The sequence below is a fragment of the Astatotilapia calliptera genome, chromosome 8, assembly GCF_964374335.1.
Source record: "Astatotilapia calliptera chromosome 8, fAstCal68.1, whole genome shotgun sequence".
Classification (NCBI taxonomy): Eukaryota; Metazoa; Chordata; class Actinopteri; order Cichliformes; family Cichlidae; genus Astatotilapia; species Astatotilapia calliptera.
The window spans coordinates 14,647,979-14,668,773 of NC_137429.1; the positions used below are offsets into that span (position 1 = coordinate 14,647,979).

The 20,795-nt window shown below is 39.4% G+C and overlaps 1 protein-coding gene across 1 annotated transcript in view; it reads right to left on the reverse strand.

The window, feature by feature from the left end:
• Positions 1-20,795, reverse strand: part of LOC113019379 (protocadherin-15-like) — a 229,357-nt gene that overhangs the window by 199,373 nt on the left and 9,189 nt on the right. Inside the window, exon 2 of the mRNA XM_080305485.1 lies at positions 1,774-1,924. Within this exon, the coding sequence (XP_080161611.1) occupies positions 1,774-1,906 (133 nt within the window). The 5' untranslated portion in view covers positions 1,907-1,924. The remainder of the gene's footprint in view (positions 1-1,773; positions 1,925-20,795) is intronic.

The following is a 20,795-nucleotide window of genomic DNA, read 5'->3' on the forward strand; positions in this document are numbered from 1 at the left end:
CTAACTAATAGGGTTCCAACTCCCAGCAACAACAAAAATAAATAAATAAAAAATAGGGAACCACCCCTCACCCTCCACCTCATGATGCTTAATCGACGTAATCAACCTTAATTTGATGCAGTGTGGAAAAAAATGCACAGAAATCAATTATTTTTCAAGAAATATTAAATAGATTCAACATCTTTCTTCAACAAAATTGCAGAATTCACAGATGGTGCCTTCCCAAAGGAAAAAGTACTATAGCTTACTAGGGTATGTTAGACTTAATAGTTACTATATACAGTAATTGACTTCTATTCATTTTACATCAAATTAAAACTTTGGGTGTCAGATAATTATTTATTAAAAGCTAGACATTTTAAATGAGAATAAGAAAGAAAAGCATGTCTTTGTGCCCCCTTTTCCCTGTTCATGCCCTATCGGCCCCCCTGGCTAAACTTTGCTAGATCCGCCCCTGCACAGTTACCAGCCGTCAGCTACGTAGAAAAAGATCCTCGAGTAGAAAGTAATATTAAATAAATTCTAACAACAGCTGATCAAGCTTAAACGTGCTGCTGTTGTTCAGCCGCTGGTTTCCTCTTTCTGGTGCAAAGTGGGCCAAAAACAAACAAGAGACACGGACTCACGACAGAAAAGCCGATCAGCTGATCATTAAGCAGTTTCATGATTGAAGTAGCAGCAAGAAGAGGCAGTCGCTCCATATATCGCTTGTTAAGCTTAACGCAGGCATGCTTTACAAACATTCAGAGATGGACTTACACACTTGCTTTACTTCTCTCGGGGATAACTTTGTTGGAGATGAAATGCCGGGTTGCTAGCGAAGCTCCACATGCTATCCAGACCACCGATAGGTCCCGCATGCCACAGCCGCTCTATCACGTGATGCATACTGCTCCGACGTGCTAACGTTCTGAGGTGAGTTACGGCGTGTTGCAAGTTTTGTGAGGTGCTTTCGTGATATTTAATGGATCGGATTACATTTTTTATTTTTCTCCGATATCCGATCCAGTAATTTAGGTCAGTATCGGACCGATACCGATACGTAATATCGGATCGGTCCATCTCTATTCATAAACAGACACGAGCAACTGAGATGAACTGTGGCAACTCCTCCAAGACTTTACCTGCTGGACACGTTGAACAACTATGTTTACGTGTAAAACCCAAACACCAATAAAGCTATTACTTTTCCATATGCAGCCTCTTCAAACCACCATATTGGTATTTCAACAGCAGAAATATAGTTTGGTCTGCTGAACCAAGGTGCAATACAGTACTTTGAGCCATGACAATAATTCAGCAAAAAAGAAAAAGAAAAAAAATCATCATTATTTTATGCATAATTGAGATAAAAATTTACTTTTTTCAGGGTGAGCAGGGAGGACTATCGCTACATGGTACACTGCATGTAAGTCATAAAATCAAAAAGAATCAATAACCCACGAAGCGTGGCTTAAGCAGATGGTATTAATTCTGAAGTACTGGCAGAAATGGGTATAAAATGTAATATAAACAGGAAAAAAGCTGCAGTAGATGTTAGAATAAAAAGTAAAAGCGATTACATTCAAGATCCCCAGACAAGACCTTGTCACACATGAAATCATGAAAGAATAAAAAATCCTGCACTTTACTACCTAAAATAAGCCTTGACTCAAAAAAGTCATGCACAGTGCTGATATTAAAGCAGACTGAAGTACTGAATGAGACAAAACAAAGAGACAAACTGGAGAGGGAGGACAGTGATCAGGACATGCAAAGAGAAACTCGCTTTACCTTCCGTGTCTTGGCCAAGGCAGGTTGATAGCATCAGCAGATACAGGACTCCCATTCCTGTTACACTTGACCATTTGCACCAGCCCCATGACAGCGGCCCCGTTAAGCGCATTCTAACCATCTTCACCACCATGCTTCACCAAGCATCCAGCTGGGCGAACAGAGAGAGACAGAGCAGACAGTTAGTCCCAATCAACTGATTCACTTTTAGCTGTGCAGTGTGCAACATTGAAAGCAGCAGCATAAAAACATCTGGTGGCCTCACTCATTGGAAAATAGAGAAGAAAAAAAAATTCAAGTAAATTGCAGGTGTTGCCTTTATGTAATGCCTGACCCGTACCCAGGGTCTCAGTGAAATGCAATCTGGAAGCATATTTAGAGATTCTCTCCACAACTAAAAGAAACAGGCAGCAGGCAAAAGGAGTTGCAGAGCATTTGATTGCAAGTCTTCTGAGAGAGCAGAGAGACTCTGCAGAGGGTTATGGATATGGTTAAGCTTAGATTAATGTAATGTGAAAAACACTTCACCTGCAATCTACTCCCTTGCATTTGAATCTCAGCTTACCAAGTTTGACTTCTTGGAAATGGATGCACCGATTTCCCATCCCTTCAGTAGAAAAAGACACTTTCCATATTGACATCGCCCTCCATTACATCCCTATGGGTGAGACATCATCCCAATCCAAAGCTCAGATATCATTTAATATTCGTTTTGTGTCTGTACCTCACAGCCACTTCGTGGCAATCTAACATCTTTGATCAATCGTTGTGCTCGTGCATGAAAGCAAATGATTGTTTCACAGGGATTGCCGCCACAATGGGAAATATAGAAACCTGTGGATGATGAGAGGAAAGGAAATATTTTTGTGCAGTGTAAAATGCCAGTGGTGCTAACAACATTTCAGATCTTGCGGTGGAAAATGTGCCACATTTGAAATGCTCCACAGAAGAGCGGAGAGAGATATTAAGCTGGCGTGCATGCAGTCTTGTCTCTGTGTGTGCATGTGTGTGAGTGTGTTTTAACCACTTAGGATGAGATTCATTAAATGTCATAGTGAGAACACAGAGATGAAGGGGAAAAAGTTTCTTTGAAGTTAAAGAAACATTTGTATACTGTCTGACTCTGTGTGTACATATCTATTAATTGGTCTTGGATTGGTTTGTAGCAGCATCATTTAAAGTGAGTTCAGTTAAGTACAAGGAAAAACATCTTTCAGTCACTCACGATACTGACACACAACTCTACATTAATCTAAACACTCTCAGTCAAGGGTGAGCCACACCTAAGCTCTCTTATGTATGATCTAAGGTCTGGTAACTGTCTGTTAATGTTCAAACCCTTGCAATTTTAGCTTTTAATTGAACGCAGTTCCTACAAATCAGATAGATATTTGTTAAATGTCACGGCTTAAACACAGAGCTGAGTACAAGGGAAATTCAAAATAGCACTCATAATATCAAATCAAGCACCTCCATGCTGTGCTTTCATCTTTCTATCAGAGCTGTAGTGTTTTTCTGCACAAGGTTTCAGTTACTTACATCTGTAGCTACAGAGGACGAGTCAAGCGCCAACACTGACGGTGTCTCTTGTTAAAAGTTCATTTCTCCCAATCATGGAATTCAATTACGTGAAATATTCGAGATAGTGAACTATAATATGCAAGCACCTTACCCTTGTTTCATTCTTTATCTGCTTAGTTTTGCAGTCACACTGAGAACATTATTTAATCTGCATAAAAAATTAACCTGAGCAGGACCTTAATATACTGATACTGAACTCAACTAGGCTTATTCAGTTAGGACAACATTAACTGCTCCTCATCATGCAAAATCTGCTGTCTGTTTAATTAGAGACTAATTTATGAATCTCCCGTGGCAGAAATTCCTGTGACAGAGTCAAATTACTTTTGCCCAACCCTCTGAGTGGAGATAAAGTTGGCTGACAATGAAAATAAAACTGTGATATTCCACCAAACCTCTGAGGGGAAACTCTGTAGTGACTGGGACTTGAACTAAGAGCAGCTTTATTTAACAAGTGCCTCTTAGACTAAATGATTCTCATAACCGAGTATGACATATTAATAACAAGTTTTTCCAGCTCTACGCGCGTACGTTTCCAGCTTTAGAAATGACAGTGTCACAGCAAGCCTGCAGGAATCTTAAAGCTCCTTGGATATTGTAGAGACATGCTGTCTCAACAGAGAAAGGATGTCTCAGCTTCAGAAGAGGGAGCCAGAACAATGCCCCAGGGCCCAGAAGGTAAAAGCAGCCCAGTATTAAGCGGGCACTACCACACTGCAAAGAATGCATATATTTGCTGTCAAGTCCTGGATCTTCTTGGGAGCCAGAGCTGAACTTTATGTAGTTTACATTTTCCTTATGAACTGAATTTTAGCTGCACATATTTACTCAATTATTCCAAACTCCACTAATTAAAAATAAGCGGAGCTTCTGAAAAGTTTTGCTGGCACTGGTCGTGCTGGAAAGTGTATTACTGTATGTGTGGGATCGCTTTTATGGCAACAAGTGTCTTTTAGCAGCATTTTAAGTGTTTAACAAGCCAAAGCAAAAAAAAAAAAGTTGCGTAAAAGAAGAAGAGAGCGGAATGAATGCACTGTCAGGACTTTAGATTGGAGTGGTTGTGTCAATGAATTTGCCGAGCATAAGGTCGAAAAATGAAGTACTGATGGGTGAGCAGTTCGTCTTTCTGCTTTTGTAAAGAATTCATGTGTGGAAAAACTGTAAAAGATCTAGAAGTTGATCCACTGGAAATGATTCTTGAATGAAAGATTCGATAATGAGGGATTCGCTTGTTTGGAAGGTTACCCCATCCGGTCAGTCTGTGGGGACCTGTGGTTAATGGGCTTCTCCATTTTTTCCCCCCATGCCTGTAGACATCACAGTTGTCTTTCTGTTACTTTAGCAAGTTGCATTTACTCCAGTGTGATGTGGTGGTATGTCAGCCCCGGGGCCAGTCACGGAGGTGTTAGGCCTGTGGGCAGTTGGGTCTAATTTTTATGAGTCCTAAATGTTTCAAAACTTTGAGTGCACATCTTACACACATCATTGTTTTCATCCTGTACATTGACACAGTGCCTCTTTCTATTAAATATGCAGACATTTTCAGAGCTTCTCCCCCTTCTAACATGAACCACCCAGATCAATCAAAGTTTGAACCAAAACTGCAAGCGAGGCAGCTGTTTATTCTTTTCTTTTTTTTTTAAAGGGCCAAACAAAATTATGCCAGTGTGTTACATAATGACATACAGAAGTCACCGATAGAGGGTGAGAGTCTAAACAATGCAAACTAGCCAGGACTGTTTGGACACGAAGGAACCTTTATAGTGGAATTTCAGCTGTGCAACTGTGTTTAGCTATTAAAAATCCTATAAAATGCATAACAAAACTGAAAACCAAGCAATCAAGTGAGCACACTAATAAACTATAGTGTCAGTTACTCAGAAAACATCCACAAAGTAAAATAAGCTAAAGGAGATAAGTTGCTAAGCGACTGTCTTGATAGATTTTATGTGTGTATTTATGAATTGATTCATTGCACTTAAATACATACAGCACAATGTGATTAACTGAATCAATTAATCATATTCTGCAGCTAAATTGTGTGGCGGTTTGCACTGTGCATAACAAAATGCCAGCTCACTTTGCTGCTGTTAGTGGTGCTAGCGCTAGCAGGCTTTTCTTCTTTGCATCCATGCCCTTCTGCTCAATGTAGTGTTGCATTGTTCAGATTACAAGAGAGAATATGGCAGTTTACTCTACCACAGCCAAAATACAGGAGTTGGCTATCTGTGTCCTTTCATAAATAGCCATGTTACAGTCATAGCTAATGCTTGTGTTTTATGTTTTTGTATAGTTGCTAAAAGCAACTGTGAATAATTATTTAGCCGGTTAGCTCCATTAGCTCCCTGTTAGTAACCACTATCTTCAAAGCAGTCTCTTCCTCCTCTTTGCCTGCTTAGATCAGCTCTCCTTTCACCTTGCTTGTTTACAACCTTCCATCACGAAGCGAGCTGCTGCTGTTTGCTGGGACTAGAGGCAGTTTGCTGAGTAACATCTTACAACTGATAGTTTATTTCCATTAACAATAATAAAATATGATACCAGCAAGTATTTCTGGTGCTGACTAGTAAAAGAAGGAATGCTCTAATCATCTGCTTGCATTCACCCTTAAAAATCATGGCATCATTCATTAAAGCTGATTAACCTCCTTAGGGAAGCATGGATGTCATATTATGATCCTGATAAAACACCAAAGAGCTCAAAAGGTGAGTTTGAAGTGTATTTAAATGACAAATGAAACACAAAACATAATTTGTCAGAGTTATAAAGTATTAGTGGATTTTTTTTCAACATCATTGGGTCAATTTTATATCATAAATTTAATCCTTTTTCCCAATAATCAACCACAGGTGATGCTATATTCAAGGTTCTCAAATAACCTTAACTCCTAACTCCTAGCAAAATCCCATGATGCATATTTAATTTGTACATTGAGCAACTACAAGCATACAGATATCCTAAAGCGTACAGGCTAAATATGTCATGGCATTTATTATGGACATGATGTGTATAAGCATAGCAGATACAGTATGCAAATGAAATTTAGATGTATTTTGAATAATAGCTGTCATCAGTTTCCTCTAAAAATGGTTTAAAAAATAAAACGTGCTTCAGGGTCAAGATGTTACTTTCGATTAAGTATGTAGCCACTCAACAACAATTATTTTAATTGTCACACAAACAATAATGAGTCACAGTTGCCTTTGAAGCCCAGTCACCCTTTGAAGTGAGACTCTCATAAGTTAAAATCACTGAGTTCATAACCTCAAACCTTAACAACCATGGCAGTATTAATCGTAGGTATAGATTTGTGCTTTATTAGACGTCATATTAAAAAGATGAACTCTGACTTTGAGGTCAAGGTCAATGAGATTAGGTGATAAAACTGTGGTATCAGTTCGAAAACCCGGCGTCACCTTGTACTCAAGTTATCGCATTGACAAACTTGGGTGAGTAAGTGCTTAGGGGACAGTAGGAAGGAAAAACACCCTTTTAACAGGAAGAGGTAGAAGCAGGGTCAGGGAGGGGCGGTCATCTGCCGGCACAGCGTGTGGGTGAAGGAAGGAATGTTCCATGAATCATTCGGACATTAAAAATCCACCTAAGACATGAGCCAGTGCTCTGTCTACACAACATGACAGAAAACTTCATAAAGAGCCCATTTCAGATGGTATCTTTTGCATAGCCTATCACAAAGACACATAATTTGCTCAGATTTCTTTAGTTGAATCTATGAAAAATGTCAAAGATATCAAAGTTTGACAGGCACAAAACAGTATTTTTGCACCAACAAGATGATTCCCAAAGCGCTATCAGCCAAAAATCTGCCTTATATACTGGATTTCCACTTTTGTTTGCCCATGTTCCAATAAATTGCTGCACCTATTTCACATTCTCCTAGAAAACAGAAATGAAGGGGCTCAAAAGTTTTTTTTACAGTACTGTATTATCAACAGACATTTGTAATCAATAAATACTGATTTAATCAGAAGGTCTTTTGTTGATTCACTAAGCCTAAATGTCTACGCTGAATATGCAAACAAGATGGGGAAGTTCATCTGAATGAAAGCTCGCCTCAGTAAAAGAATATTACACTGTGCTTCTGCCAAGCAATATGACCCCAGCTTCCTGATTAAGTGTAGATCAATCACAATTAAAGAGATACAGACAGAAAATCCCAGCAGCTTTAATCAGAATTATCAGGCTTGAAAACACTGACAGGCTGTGCCACTTATTTTAAAGTGATATTGATAAAGTTAATGTGTCCCAAATTTGCCATCCACTTTAATAAATGCTAAATTTATGTTTAATTACAGAAAAAAAGGGAAAAAAAGGCTTGGAAATCATTATTTGTATCCATATGGCGAACTTAAATAGGACACACTTAAAAAAGAAGTCTAAGAGTGCAGAAGTTATTTTATGCCAGTTGGCTTTCCTGGTTGAATAAATATAACTTTGCTTTATCAGTGCTACAGTCAACTATACATGCAAACATGTGTTTTAGAGATTTAACGGTGGAATATTTGATCATAGAGCTAAAAACAAGGATTCTTTTTGCATCATGCATGACACAGAATATTTGATAACAGTTACTGAATGCACCTTTGCATTATAATCACACAGTACTAACACAGTGTTAATACCTGGCCTGCAGTCCACATCAAAACACTGCACTTGTTTTTTGCATAACTAGTTAATACACCAAAGTATACATTTTTTGGTTTATTTTAAGAGAAATGTGCCACATAGATGTTAGCTATATTGTGTCAAAGCTCATTTTTAATGCTTGTTCCTTGTCAGTGGTTGCCAGCGTTGTGCTAGTTGATGTAATAAAAGACGTCAGTACCAGACAATTACAGGGAATTAAAACAATGTTGCCCAGTCAGACAGCTAGACAGATATATCACAAAAAAATCAATTTAAGAACAGCAACAATCCATCTAAGGAATTTCTTGTATCAATAAAAACACATTTTCATATACATTTTTGGACTCATCTCTGTGAAAAAAGAAGTTCTGGATCACAACTGTGAGACTCTTTCTGTGTGTGCATGTCTGTGTTGGGCTGAGTCGCTGCCTCATGTTTAATTCCCTAAAGTTGACAGAGCACTCTGGCAGACAATAGTAGGCCATGTTGTAAGCGTCAGTAACCAGGATGAAGTGTATTAGGGCTGAAGGCGCTTCTCCTCTGGTGGAACTTCAAAAACTTTTATTCCTCCAGAGAGGAGCGGAAATACACCCAGAAGAGAGCGAGCGAGCGCGAGAGAGACTCAGACAAAGGAAACGAAGAGGAAACGTGGAAATGCAGTGGAAACAGAAAAAGGAAACGGAGAAAACAGAGAACAAGAGGAGGGGTGGGTGGAGGGGGGGGGGGGGTGGTGGCAACAAGAGATTACTTAAGGAAAAAGGAAGCAAGAAAAAAAGAAGGAGACTTTGTCCATGTCAGTACTACACAGACAGAAGAAAAGAGAAAATAGGAAAGAGCCAGAGTCTGCGCCCTGAACTTTAAAGGTGACTGCTTTGATTCAAAGGTTTGCTTAATACCTTGATTTTTTTTTCCATTTAGAGTTTCCATTATTCTGATGCATTTCCAAACCACTCTTTATCTGAACAATCAGTTACTGAACCAGCCTGCTTTAACCACGTATTGAGTGCTCCAAATGGTTACATTGCATTAGCAACCACAGCACATAGCTAATTAGCAATATTACATAATGGCTTTGTTTAAAGTGTTGCATTTCATCCTGTTTTTACACCAACGCAAAACCTACTTCTATTAAAAAAAAAAGGTTAAATTTACCGCATTGCTTCAATAGGACACGTTAACAGACAATCCTGCTGCTTTTATGCCTCCCTGTCAGAACCTGATATTAACCAAGCAACCGAGAAGAGCATAAGTTATGACAATGATTCGTTTATAGCATCCTAAATAGCTAAAGCAGTTATCTAGATTAGTTATTTGTAGAAAATCAATAAATACATTTATGTGCAGCTATAATATATCTGAACAAGGTTAACCAAGCAAAAATTTGGATCCTGAATCACCATCGACTTCTAGTCTTTTCTCAGCATCTTGTCATGATTGACAAAAATACTTCCAAAGAGTCCAATATAGTTCTTAAACATCACCTTTGGTGTCCTTTTTATATTTTTTAGTAAGCAAAAGCTTCTATACAAGAATTGTCTTCTACCTTTTTTATTGATTCGTTTAAACTTTCTTTAAAAAAAAGGAATAATAACATGGAAATACACTTAAGTGATGACTCAAACCCACAATTTTGAGTCCAACATTTTTCCTAAACCCTTGAAGTTTCTGTCGTCGTACCGTGACCAGTTTTGACCATAGAGATGATGTCAGGGTTTAATTTATGTGCTCCTTAAAACTCCTTATCAAATCTTCAGTAGATGGGCAGTTTCAAAGGCATTAAAATACTGGTGCATGGGACACTGTGAGCTTTTAAAAGCTCAGCTTAAAGGTGTGCTATAAATGATTTATGCTAATAAAAGTCTGTAAAAGGCACAATGACAACTGACTAGTTTTGTGAACTCAACAAGGGAAACAGCAAAGTGGCATTTTGGAAAGACAGGTGCCCATAAGACGCATTAAAGGCCTAGACCTGGGAGTCGATACATCACATGTTAACAAGAGGATACTGATCGCAGGGTGGGGAGGAAATAAGTAGAGGGTATAGCCAACATATTGGAAGGATAAAGAAGATAATAAGGTAGAAACAATGGCAAACAAAAAAGTTAAGGGCCCTAAAAACAAGCGAACAAATGAAACAGACAAGCTCTGGATTGGAAAAAACGAAAATTTGGGCTTTAAACAGATGCAATATTGATAGATAACATGTGTTTTGTTAAAAAATAGTAATATAAAGAAGCTACGTAAGTTAACCTGAAACAATAGGAGAAAATAGAGACGATGACATGCTGTCTCAAGTTGTTCAGCTCCTTTTTTGTTTGTGATCAGCTTCTTGTCGCTGCGTGTGACTGATGAGAGGTTCTCGCTGTCACTCTGACTGACTGTATATGTGTGTGCGCAGAAAAAGACAACAAATCAAAATATTTTCCTTTAGCTGTCATGACCGACATCTGACTATGTCTTTTCTGTCAGTCCGTCTGTTTTGCCTGCCTGTGTTGCTTGTGTAAGTGTGCGTCTGTCTGTTTCTTTTTTCAGTGTTCTGTTTGCTTTGTATCTTTCACAGTTTCTATGCTGCCAAGACAAGAAATTTCCCTCTTATTTTCTGTTCCAACAGATGGCTGACAGCCTTACTGAGCAACTTACTGTGGGGTTTACTGTCAGGCTCAAGTGTGCTGGACAGAGAGCAAAATGATCCGCGACTCGTTGCTTGTAGGATGGTCTGTAACAGAGCCGTGGTGACAGGACGGCAAAACACAAAGCACGGTGACGTTTTTTTTTTTTTTCCCCAAATCCTATTGACTCAATAGGATTTCGTTTTTGTGTATCATTCAGTGTTTAAGTGGACTTTGAAACATAAAACAAAAGAGTAGCTTCCAATAATTCTGCACACGTAGACAACATTTAGAGTCTGCTTTTTGTTCCTTGCATAAGCTTGTATAATTCTATCAAATGAAGTCTAGAGAACACATATAGATGAGATTTACAGTAATACGTGCCCCTGCATTTGGAGTTTGAACAGCCATTAAACCACTTCGGTGGGATTGCAACATGCTGATTAGGGATATAATGCAGCAGCATCAGAGAGCACACACACACACACACACACACACACACACACATATCCACAGTGTTGACTAGGCTCATACTGTTCTGCCAATCTCAGCAAGTGTCACAGGGACAGGCGGCACCTGCTAGTGTGAAGAAATGGTAGCCAAATAACATCATTTCCCTTGCTGCGCCCAAGTGGACAGAGAAAAATATTTAGTAAGAGACAGAAAGTAAGCACATATTTTCAAACTGTTTTTAAAGCCTCTGGTCTTAATGCTAAGGTTCTGAATTGATAGTTTTCAATAAGTGAAAAAGAGTTTCAGAACAAGAAGAAACAAAAACTCCCAGATAAAGGAAGGTGCAAATATATATATATAATATATATATATATATATATATATATATATATATATATATATATATATATAAGAATGCAACCTAAGGAACTTGGAAAGAAAAGAATCTGGACTTCTTTAAGTTTCCTTGAAGACGTTTCACCTCTCATCCGAGAAGCTTCTTCAGTTCTAAGAGTAATTGGTGAAGAGTCGCAGATTTTAAGCCCTATGGGAGTGTCCCCAGCAGGGTCATGAACGCCCTATTGATCCTCTACCTAATCACATGAGCTAAGGTGTGAAAACGGGTGTAGGTCACAATCAGCCAAGGTTTTGGGTAAACCCATTATGAAATCTGGCCCCACCCTAACACGTGATTTCCTGAGGTCAGATGGCCCAGGATGTGAGTGGGCGTAAGCCACCGCCTCTGTTCAAAGAGGGCCATTCACAGTGGACATGGATGGCTTCTTTCACTCCTCTTTCAATGAGCAGTGCAGTTCCATGCTCCTTTTATTATCCAGGGTAACAAAGTTCTGTCTGAGTAGAATAAAAATACTCGTAGCCAAAAGGCTTCTACTCAAACAAGAGCAGAAAAGATAAACAAAGGCAGGAACAGAGCCCAATAAATAAGTTTATAAGTAAATAAGGAAAATGTAAAAATGCAATAAAGTTTTCCTTTTATTGCTAGTTAAAGCTAGCTAACTGTTTGTATAGCAGTGAGATGTTTTAATGCTCTCTTAATGCCACCTTTGAGCAAACTCTCACTGCAAACTCTCATTATAAGGCTTTCAAGTTTGTCTTCTGCTGCTTTGTGGGGTTTCATCTGTACTCAAGTTGCAATTTTTATATTTTCAGTGGCACTTGAAGCAGTATTGGAGCCAGAATACTAAAAGATAGGATTACACTGCCACGTATTCATGTCAACAAAAACTGACACTTGTCGCAGTAACATTACCTCAAGTGCTACCAAATGAATGAAGCAATTTGTAGAATTTGTTTGCATCTGCCTCAAAGGGTTTTCTAGATGTAATCAGTCTACTATTGCTGAGCTCGTGGAAAGCACAATAAAACAAAATGTAGGCTGCGGAAATATATGTATCGATTAGTTGTGTCAACCCAGAAGGAAAAAGAAGGAAATGGGCAATGCAGAACAACATTTGTGAATATACAACAAATTGACAAAGCCAGACAGCAGAGAGGGGCTGGAAGTGCAAACAGAAGAAGAAAATGAAAAGCAAGTTTGCATGGAAGCCAACTGAGAATGAAAAGAGAAAAGATGACAAAATAAATATGGTAACTTAAACGAGGAACAGAATAAAAGATTCAAGATAAAAGAAAGCAAGAAAAGTAGCAAATATAAGTGTGTCACATTTTACAGGGTAATTATGCACTAAAGCATTAAAAAGCAGCAAGGTATAAACATAAGTGTTTCTTTTAATTATACTATATATTAGTAACACTATACCAGCAATATTATTTGCAGTCTTGAATTATTTAAATACAGCAGAGGTGGTAAAGCAAGACCAGTTTAAATTAGTGGGCACTAAGAGATCCAATGAGGGAAGTAAGGTCAGCTGAGGACAATTTAGCCACATATCCAATGTATTAATTCTTGACAGATAGATGCTGTTAACTAATGACCTCAAGGCAGTTATTGCCACAGATTGTATCTCAGTGTAATTCATGCGTTTACTCGCTGGTTTGTGGACTCGTGTTTTGAAACCATTATAGCATTTTGGTGGTTCTAGTCTAGTCATAGAGTTAGTCCTCAGCAACACAAGTCTTTAAACTGACCCCAGAAACCACTGGTTACCAGGGTAAAATGTGCATTTCCTTACTGGATGATTGGTTACAAACATGTATAGCCTTCCTGCTATTGCTTTGGTCCCTAGCAATGTTGTATTGCACTTTTTTAAGTTTTACTGTCACTCTTTCTGTCTGTAGACAAGATGGCAACAAATACAGACTGCAATTTGGTGGCTAGAATTTCAAAGACAGGAATTAAAAGCACAGGGGACAAAACGAAGGAAAGGCATTGCCAAAATAAAACAGGATGTAAAAAAAAAAAACCCACACAGCAGCAACAACATACAATACAGTGAGTAAATACAGTAATGCAATGGGAAAACAAGGAAATGAGAACACTATAAATACAAGAGTCTGTGACGAAAGAGGAAGCAAAATTTAACAGACTTAAAACAAGAACCTGACACTGTGGTACTGAAAAGGACCCAGACAAACTGCTGGTTGCATTAAGCACAATCAAAACCCATGTGGCTAGAAAGATAGTACGAGTCCTTCATGACAAACACCCACCTCTGGAACAGACACAATCATTGTGTGGTTGTTGAACTAATATGAACTGCAAAAAAGTGGTTCATACACCACTACTGTATTTAATCATTAACAATGAATAAACTCTGTCTCGCTTTGCTATAGTTTGCCTTTTGTCTCTCTCTGCTCTCTTCTCCCTCCCCTCACCCCCACCCAGTCAGGGTGGATGGGTGCTCCTCCCTGGGTCTGGTTCCTATAAAAAGGGAGTAAAAAAAAGGAGTTCTTCCTTCCCGCTGTCACCACAAGCTCACTGATAAGGTGTCATGCGATTACTGGGATTCTTTACCTTATAACATGAAGAACCTTGAGGTAACTGCTGTTGTAAATTGGCAATATATGAATAATTTAATTTAATTTAACTGAATTGCATGCCACTGCTTGCACATTTTCAGATCTTTTTAAACTTAACTACAAGCTGTCTGTCTGTCTGTCAGTGATCCTGCAGGCATGGGCATGTCTAAAGGGTGGAGGAGGGAGGATAAGCTCCGCTGGCTAATTGGGTTTAAAGTTATTACGACTACTTGGATGCTGCTAGAGCTGTCCTGAAAGAGAGTTTGTTATTGCTCATGATTGACACCCTTACCAAACAACCCCATACATATTTCATCTTGTACTGAAATTAAAAAAAAATCATCACTGGTGAGCTAAACAATGTGTCAGTATAGCCATAACCACTCCTGTGTCTTTGCTCTACATCAAAATATGAAGCCTATAGCTCCTTATTAGTGGACTGAACATTTATTTCCTGTCTTTCTTTAAGCCTTCATAATTTTTTTCCTTTTCTCTTCCTGGGCAGATCTTTGCAATGCATCACACAACGGAGCATAGTAATAGTGCATGTGCTGATGTATTCACATGTTGCCTCTCACATGTGAGGGAGTGAATAATGAGGCATGCCCCGTGGTTAACATGGAGTAAGTAGGTGTTAACTATGACAGATTGTGCTGCCACTAGTGACCATGGCTGATCAGTCAGATAGCCTTCACCTCCCTTCTCCTCAATTATTTCACAGTCACATAACTGTACGGGTGGCATTAAATCTCACATCTCATTTAATGTGGTTGATTTCACCTCTAATGTCATAGTAGGTTCAATTTCCCTCAGTCAGATACTTTTTTTTGTGTGAAAAACTCCAGCTAACAATGAGTGAGCTTGCAACAGAAGCACCACATAGACGTGCGCTGGTTGGGTTCCAAAATGAGATATTAAACATTTAAACATTCAAAAGTGGTACCTGCTTTATACTAATTGTTCAGTGTCCCTATTCACTGCTAAAAACAAGAAGAAGAGTCGATTGTTTTGGTTTTCCGTTTTTGTTTCCCTTAATTTAATAAATTGTATATTTTTATGTTTTTCTTTATTTAAGTCTGAAAACATTGTGTATAAAACCAAAATGATGAGTTTAAAGTGAGACTCTGAAATGTATTTATAAACTACTTTTGGTAAGTAATTGAAGACAAAAAAGCTAAACAGCTAGCATAAATTTATAGCCTGTAAAATGGGAGTCTGTAGGAAGGAAACCACTGTCACTCATTTATTGTAGGGCATACATGGAATGACATCTATCACAAGGAAATGTCTACTGGACTGTGACAGGCATCTATGATGGAAAAAAATGTGGGTTGGAATTCTTCTCTGTCTGCAGTGTTGCATTTTAATAGGCTACATGTTTCCCTGAAAATTCTAAATTCATTCACTTCAAGTCTACTTTGGTCTATTTTTGTTAACAGCAGGTATTCAGGAGTAATGGACACATTTATAACACGTTCTTGCAAGTAGCTGGCGTGGAGTCAAACCCATACCACTGTTAGCTCCGACCAGGGCTCTCCATTCTCACTGAATTCCCTACATTAAAATTTCAGACTTATATAACCTGCCTCTGTCAGCCTAGTGAACTAATTCCTACCCTCGCTGTGCAGACCTGACATACTGCGCTGGAACAGGCTTGCACGCAATCCACAGGTGCCAACACTGCTTAAACGTTGTCACCTGAGTCTAGCTGCAACGCTGCTGATCCAATGATCTGCAGAGCACTGATCGGCAAACACGGGACTTGGGCGCAAAGCTCTGTTTCAGTCATTATTTCATAATTTATTAATGAAGTGACTGAATAAATTAGCAAATGTGTAATCCAGTGATTCCAGCTGGTGAAAGCAGATCCTGCGTTGTTATATGTTACAGTGTGTTAAAGAAGATTCGGATCATTGGTTTATTCCCATCAGAGAGTTTTGATATTAAATAATTTGTGAGAATATTTACACTAAACACTTGACAAACAAGTGAAAAACAATTAAGTCAACAATAATGCAAAAGTGCTGTTGCCTCAAAGAACATATTAAAAACCCCTCAACTGCTTGCTTTGAAAAACAAGGTCATGAGTATTATACTGGATAGCAACAGAGAAACACTTACCATCTTCAAAACACTTCAAATCTGACAGCTTTGTTAAATATTAACAACAGCGGGGAGAATGAAGAATGGATGGGGGAGAGCACACGGGTGAACGGGTGAAAATAATTGGTCGTAAAGTTTTCGGTCGGTTTTAGGTTGCGGGAAAGGGAGCAGGAGAAAAACACAGAGAAGGAAACTGTTGGAGGGAAATAGGTGGCAAACTAAGCGTTTGCGTTTCAATTATCTTCTTAGTCACAGCGTGTTCATCAAACATGCATCAGCTCCTGTACATCAAAGAACATTAAGTTGCTAATGCTCTGAAAAAAGGAAAACAAATAAAGCCACTATCTTTTTATGTCGTGAAAACAAAGAGAGTATTGCCCCAGTTTGACACGACACAGCCGACAACACGGCTCAGATAACAGTCTGCTGATCCTACTAAAATCTTACTGCTTGTCTAGGATTCCACTTGATGCTCAGTCGTGCCATATATTGTCTTTCAAGAAAAGTCTGAATGAGGCTCAGTTGAAGCTACTCATTATAATACGTTATTATGTAAAGATATGTTAATTCTCGACAAGATGTTTTGTAATCTGGAATGTGGGGAATTTTAGCAGTAAGGGACTAAACAAAAGGTCCGCAACCTTCAAACTGCAAGGATTTTAAGAAGTCGCTGCATATTTAAGCTTGATGTCAAGTCTCCAAAACTGGCATTTAATATGAATATTTCCACAATTTGTCAATTTATGTTCTTGTGTATTACTTCGCACAAATTCTCTTTCCGTGACCTTAAAATATTGTAGAAGTAATTTAAAATGTTAAACTATTCTAATTAAATCACCGGTAAGAATCTGTAAGATTCGGTACTGAATAAAGATTGCCAAGCTTATTTCAGCTTCTTTGTGTTTTTATTTGTTTTCTCAACAAAGGAAAAGTCCAACTCCTAAATTATTAAAATTCATCCTGCAATGTGCAGCATATCAATTCCATGTTCTCAGTCCATTTGTCATCAGCATGTCCTGGTTCCTCAACGTGGTTGAGGGTCTCGCCTGGGGACCCTTACTAGTCACATACTCTTGCCCTTGATTTGAACCTATTGCCAACACATCCAGCAGAGGCACCAGAATAGGGGCGAAACTTGATTTAAGTGACTATGAGTGTAGCATGACTGTTGGTATTTCAGAAAACACCGATCTATTGGGATTTTCTCACGCATTTATTTCTCCAAGAAACAAAATACCCAGTGAGCGGCAGCTCTCTGGGCAAAAATGTCTTGCTGATGAGAGAGATCACAGGAGAATTGCCAAACTACTTTGAGCTTACAAGAAGGTAATTACAACTAACTTAGACAGAAAAGCATTTCAGAATGCACAACATGTCAAACCTTAAAGCAGATGAAGCGCCCCAGGTGCAGCTGAGGCTACAATTCACATAGGCTCAGCTGAAGATTGGAAAAATGTTGCCTGGTCTGAGGAGCCTGCGTACTGATTGCAGAATTCGGAACAAGATGAGTAAACAATATGAAAGCATGGATCCATCCTGCCTTGTAACAATGGTTTGAGCTTGTGGCAGAGGTGTAATGGTTGAGGGATCATTTCTTGGCACACTTTCAGCCCCTCAGTACCAACTGAGTGTTGTTAAATGTGCCCTTTGAGATGATGAGATGAGATGAGATAGCCTTTATTTGTCAGTTGCAGGTCTTTTGCCCACAACCGAGATGACAGACCTTGCCGACTGTACATACAATACACAAACATCACATTGGGGAGACAGGTCAGGCTAAGCAGCGAGGAAAAAAACATCGAAATGTGTAACACAAAGGGATAATATAGGAATGCACAGGTATCAACACACCATAGCACAATAAACACAGACAAGCAACATGGGAAAGTGTTCCAGTGTGTACATCTGATCTGGGACCGCTGCAATCTTCGACTGACTGACTCGATATCCACATCAGAGGTAAGCGTTGGAGGTGGCGTTGGATCCGGGGTAGGGAGGGTGATGCGTCAGTGAGTGCTTATCAGTATCAGTATATGTATGTATGTGCGCGTCCATAGTTCAGCTGAGACAGTGTCCTTGGCCCTGCCAGGCTAAGTAAACAGTCTTCCAGCCAACCCAGGTGGCCTTGCATGGAATGGGAAGGAACAGACTCAACACAGTCGTTATCAGGGAGTTTTTGTTCGGCTCCAGCCTTGAGCCCACAGGTGGCGCCGAAGGGGTAGCCGGATTATGATGGTGATTTTTCTTTTGCAAACAACTCATGAGAATTTCAAAGCTGTTCTTTAACACTCCGACACAGGTCTCTCAATCTCCCGTTGGAGAACCGCGAGCTTCCCCATGATGGTATCAAACTTTCGTCCCGTGGTGTTGTCATTCTTTTGCTCAGGGAGCCAATTCTGAGAACTCACGACACAACGGAACCACAGTGTACCCATGTGATGGCTGCTTCCAGAAGGATGATGTGCAAAGCCTCAAACCTCAAATAATCTCTAATTGGTTCAATCAAATGGCCTCTACAGTCACTAGATCTCAGTCAAATAGAGCAGCTTTAGGGATGTGGTTTAATATGAGATATCATGGATGTGCAAACGTGCAGCAATTGCTATCACGTCAATACGGACCAAATCTCTGAGGAATGTTTCCATTACCTTGTTGAATCTATGCCATGAAGAATTAATGCAGATCTGAAGATAAAAGGGGGCCAAATCCAGTCTACATACACACGTGGGATTAAAAAAGGTTTTATCTATTTTTATATCGGCTGTGATTTAATAGCTGGTCTCTTTAGGTGTACGTGTTGGACAGATCCAGGTTAGCTGGACCTCCATTTCCATCTGTTATGTTGTGCCCTTTCAGCTAACACTCCACCAGCAGAAGCAAATGTGTGCAATTCCCAGAATGTCTAACTATTGATTTAACTCAAACCACTTTATTTACCACACAGGTCCAAATGAGTAACTGTGAAGGCGGCAACAGTATTACAATGTTTTCAAAAGTAGCTGGAAAAGTTTATGAAAAGTGAAACTATTTTGAAGCCTCCTGTGATCCAGTTTTAACTTTTTCGGAACAAAACTTTGTTGCTGGGCAATATTTAGCCGACTACACGAAAAGTCGAGTGAGCAGTGAGAAAAAAAAAGACATGGAAGAGAGGAGGAAGAGAGAGAGAGAGATGGTGGAATCAGTTTGATGCCAAGAGCTGTGCGCTGACCCTGATTAAATGCCTCCCCTAACTCACTGGGACCACTGATAAGACCAATACACTCTGGGCAGTGTGCGCGTTGTGTGTGCGTGCATGTTCAGGAGCCAGAGCAGGCGATAAGGTGTGTCTACACATGTGCATGCAGAAGACTGTGTGTGTGTGTGTGTGTGCCTATGATCCTGTGTGTCCCAACACCAATTCTCCTGTGTAAACATGCTGACCTGGCACAACACCAGTAGACACTTTGAAGTTGGCAATAGGCACTGTAATCTCCCTCCTTCTCTCTCTCACAGAGCCAGAGGGGAGACTTAACACTGGAAACCTTCTGTGGCTTAGCATGTGGCCGCGAACACACAGACGCCCACACACGCATACACAAAAACACTCTCTATTGTTGCAGATGGTTGTGTATTCTGTCCCTGACACACAGAAAACAGCAAATTAATCACAAATAAATGCATAAATAAATCAAATCTCACTCAGACCCTGTGCTTTGTTTTATTTATGTCAATTACTTTTTTTTTGCAGACGTGTGTGTGCGCTAAAAGTGACTACCACTCTGGAGTGTATCACTCTACAGCCCCAGAGCATCTTCAGATCTTAAATGAGAAATGCTAACTTTCCAGCGCGATCATCTGTGACCGTCCAAATGCAGCAAATTCTCGGAGAAAGCAAGACTTTATATATATTACCTATTATCGATGAAGTGTATGCCTTGTAATAAATAACACATCCTATACAGAATGTAATTATAATAATACCTGAATACATATCCTTCACTCTACAGAAGAGCTAAAAGAGTATCTGAGGCACAGCAGAGGGTTATGTTTGGAAGGGAATGCATAGCTGTTGAATTATTTATCTCCAGATGCCTGAGTAAAAGAAAGTATTTCCTATGCTTACAGACAATATTTAAAGGATCACTGTTTAACCGTCCACAAATTTTCTGTTACTCTCACCACCCTTATAGTTATTTTCAACTGCAGCAGGCAGATATTTGCAGCAAACCCCCAGAAAACACAAAACCCCCAGAAAACAAATAAGTATGCTCACCATCTAAAACGGATACAGTTAACAACTAACCAGTGACCACAACGGCTTTTGTAACTGTTGGAGTTTGGAGAGAACTGACGCTCTCTCTCTAGTGTTTCCTGGGTGAGAGAGCGCCTTTTTGTTGTTGTTGTTGTTGTGCTAAGCTAATAGGCAGAATGCTACAGAATGCTCTAAAGAATGTAGCATCATGGGCAGTGTAGTCCGTGTTGCAGGGAGAATGGACTGCCATACCCGTTATGTGTCTGTGAACGCGAGGAGGGAGAAAAAGGCGAGTGGAAAAGTACGAGTTGTCATCGAGCAAAAACGGGAGCTGGAAGCATGTAAATATAATAATAACCACTTCAGCCAAGAAGAGTGCCTGACGAGCCCAGTTGTAAGTAAGCTATTAAGACTCGACTGTACGCCGTGTTCGTGTTTTCCTTCGAAACAATAAGTTC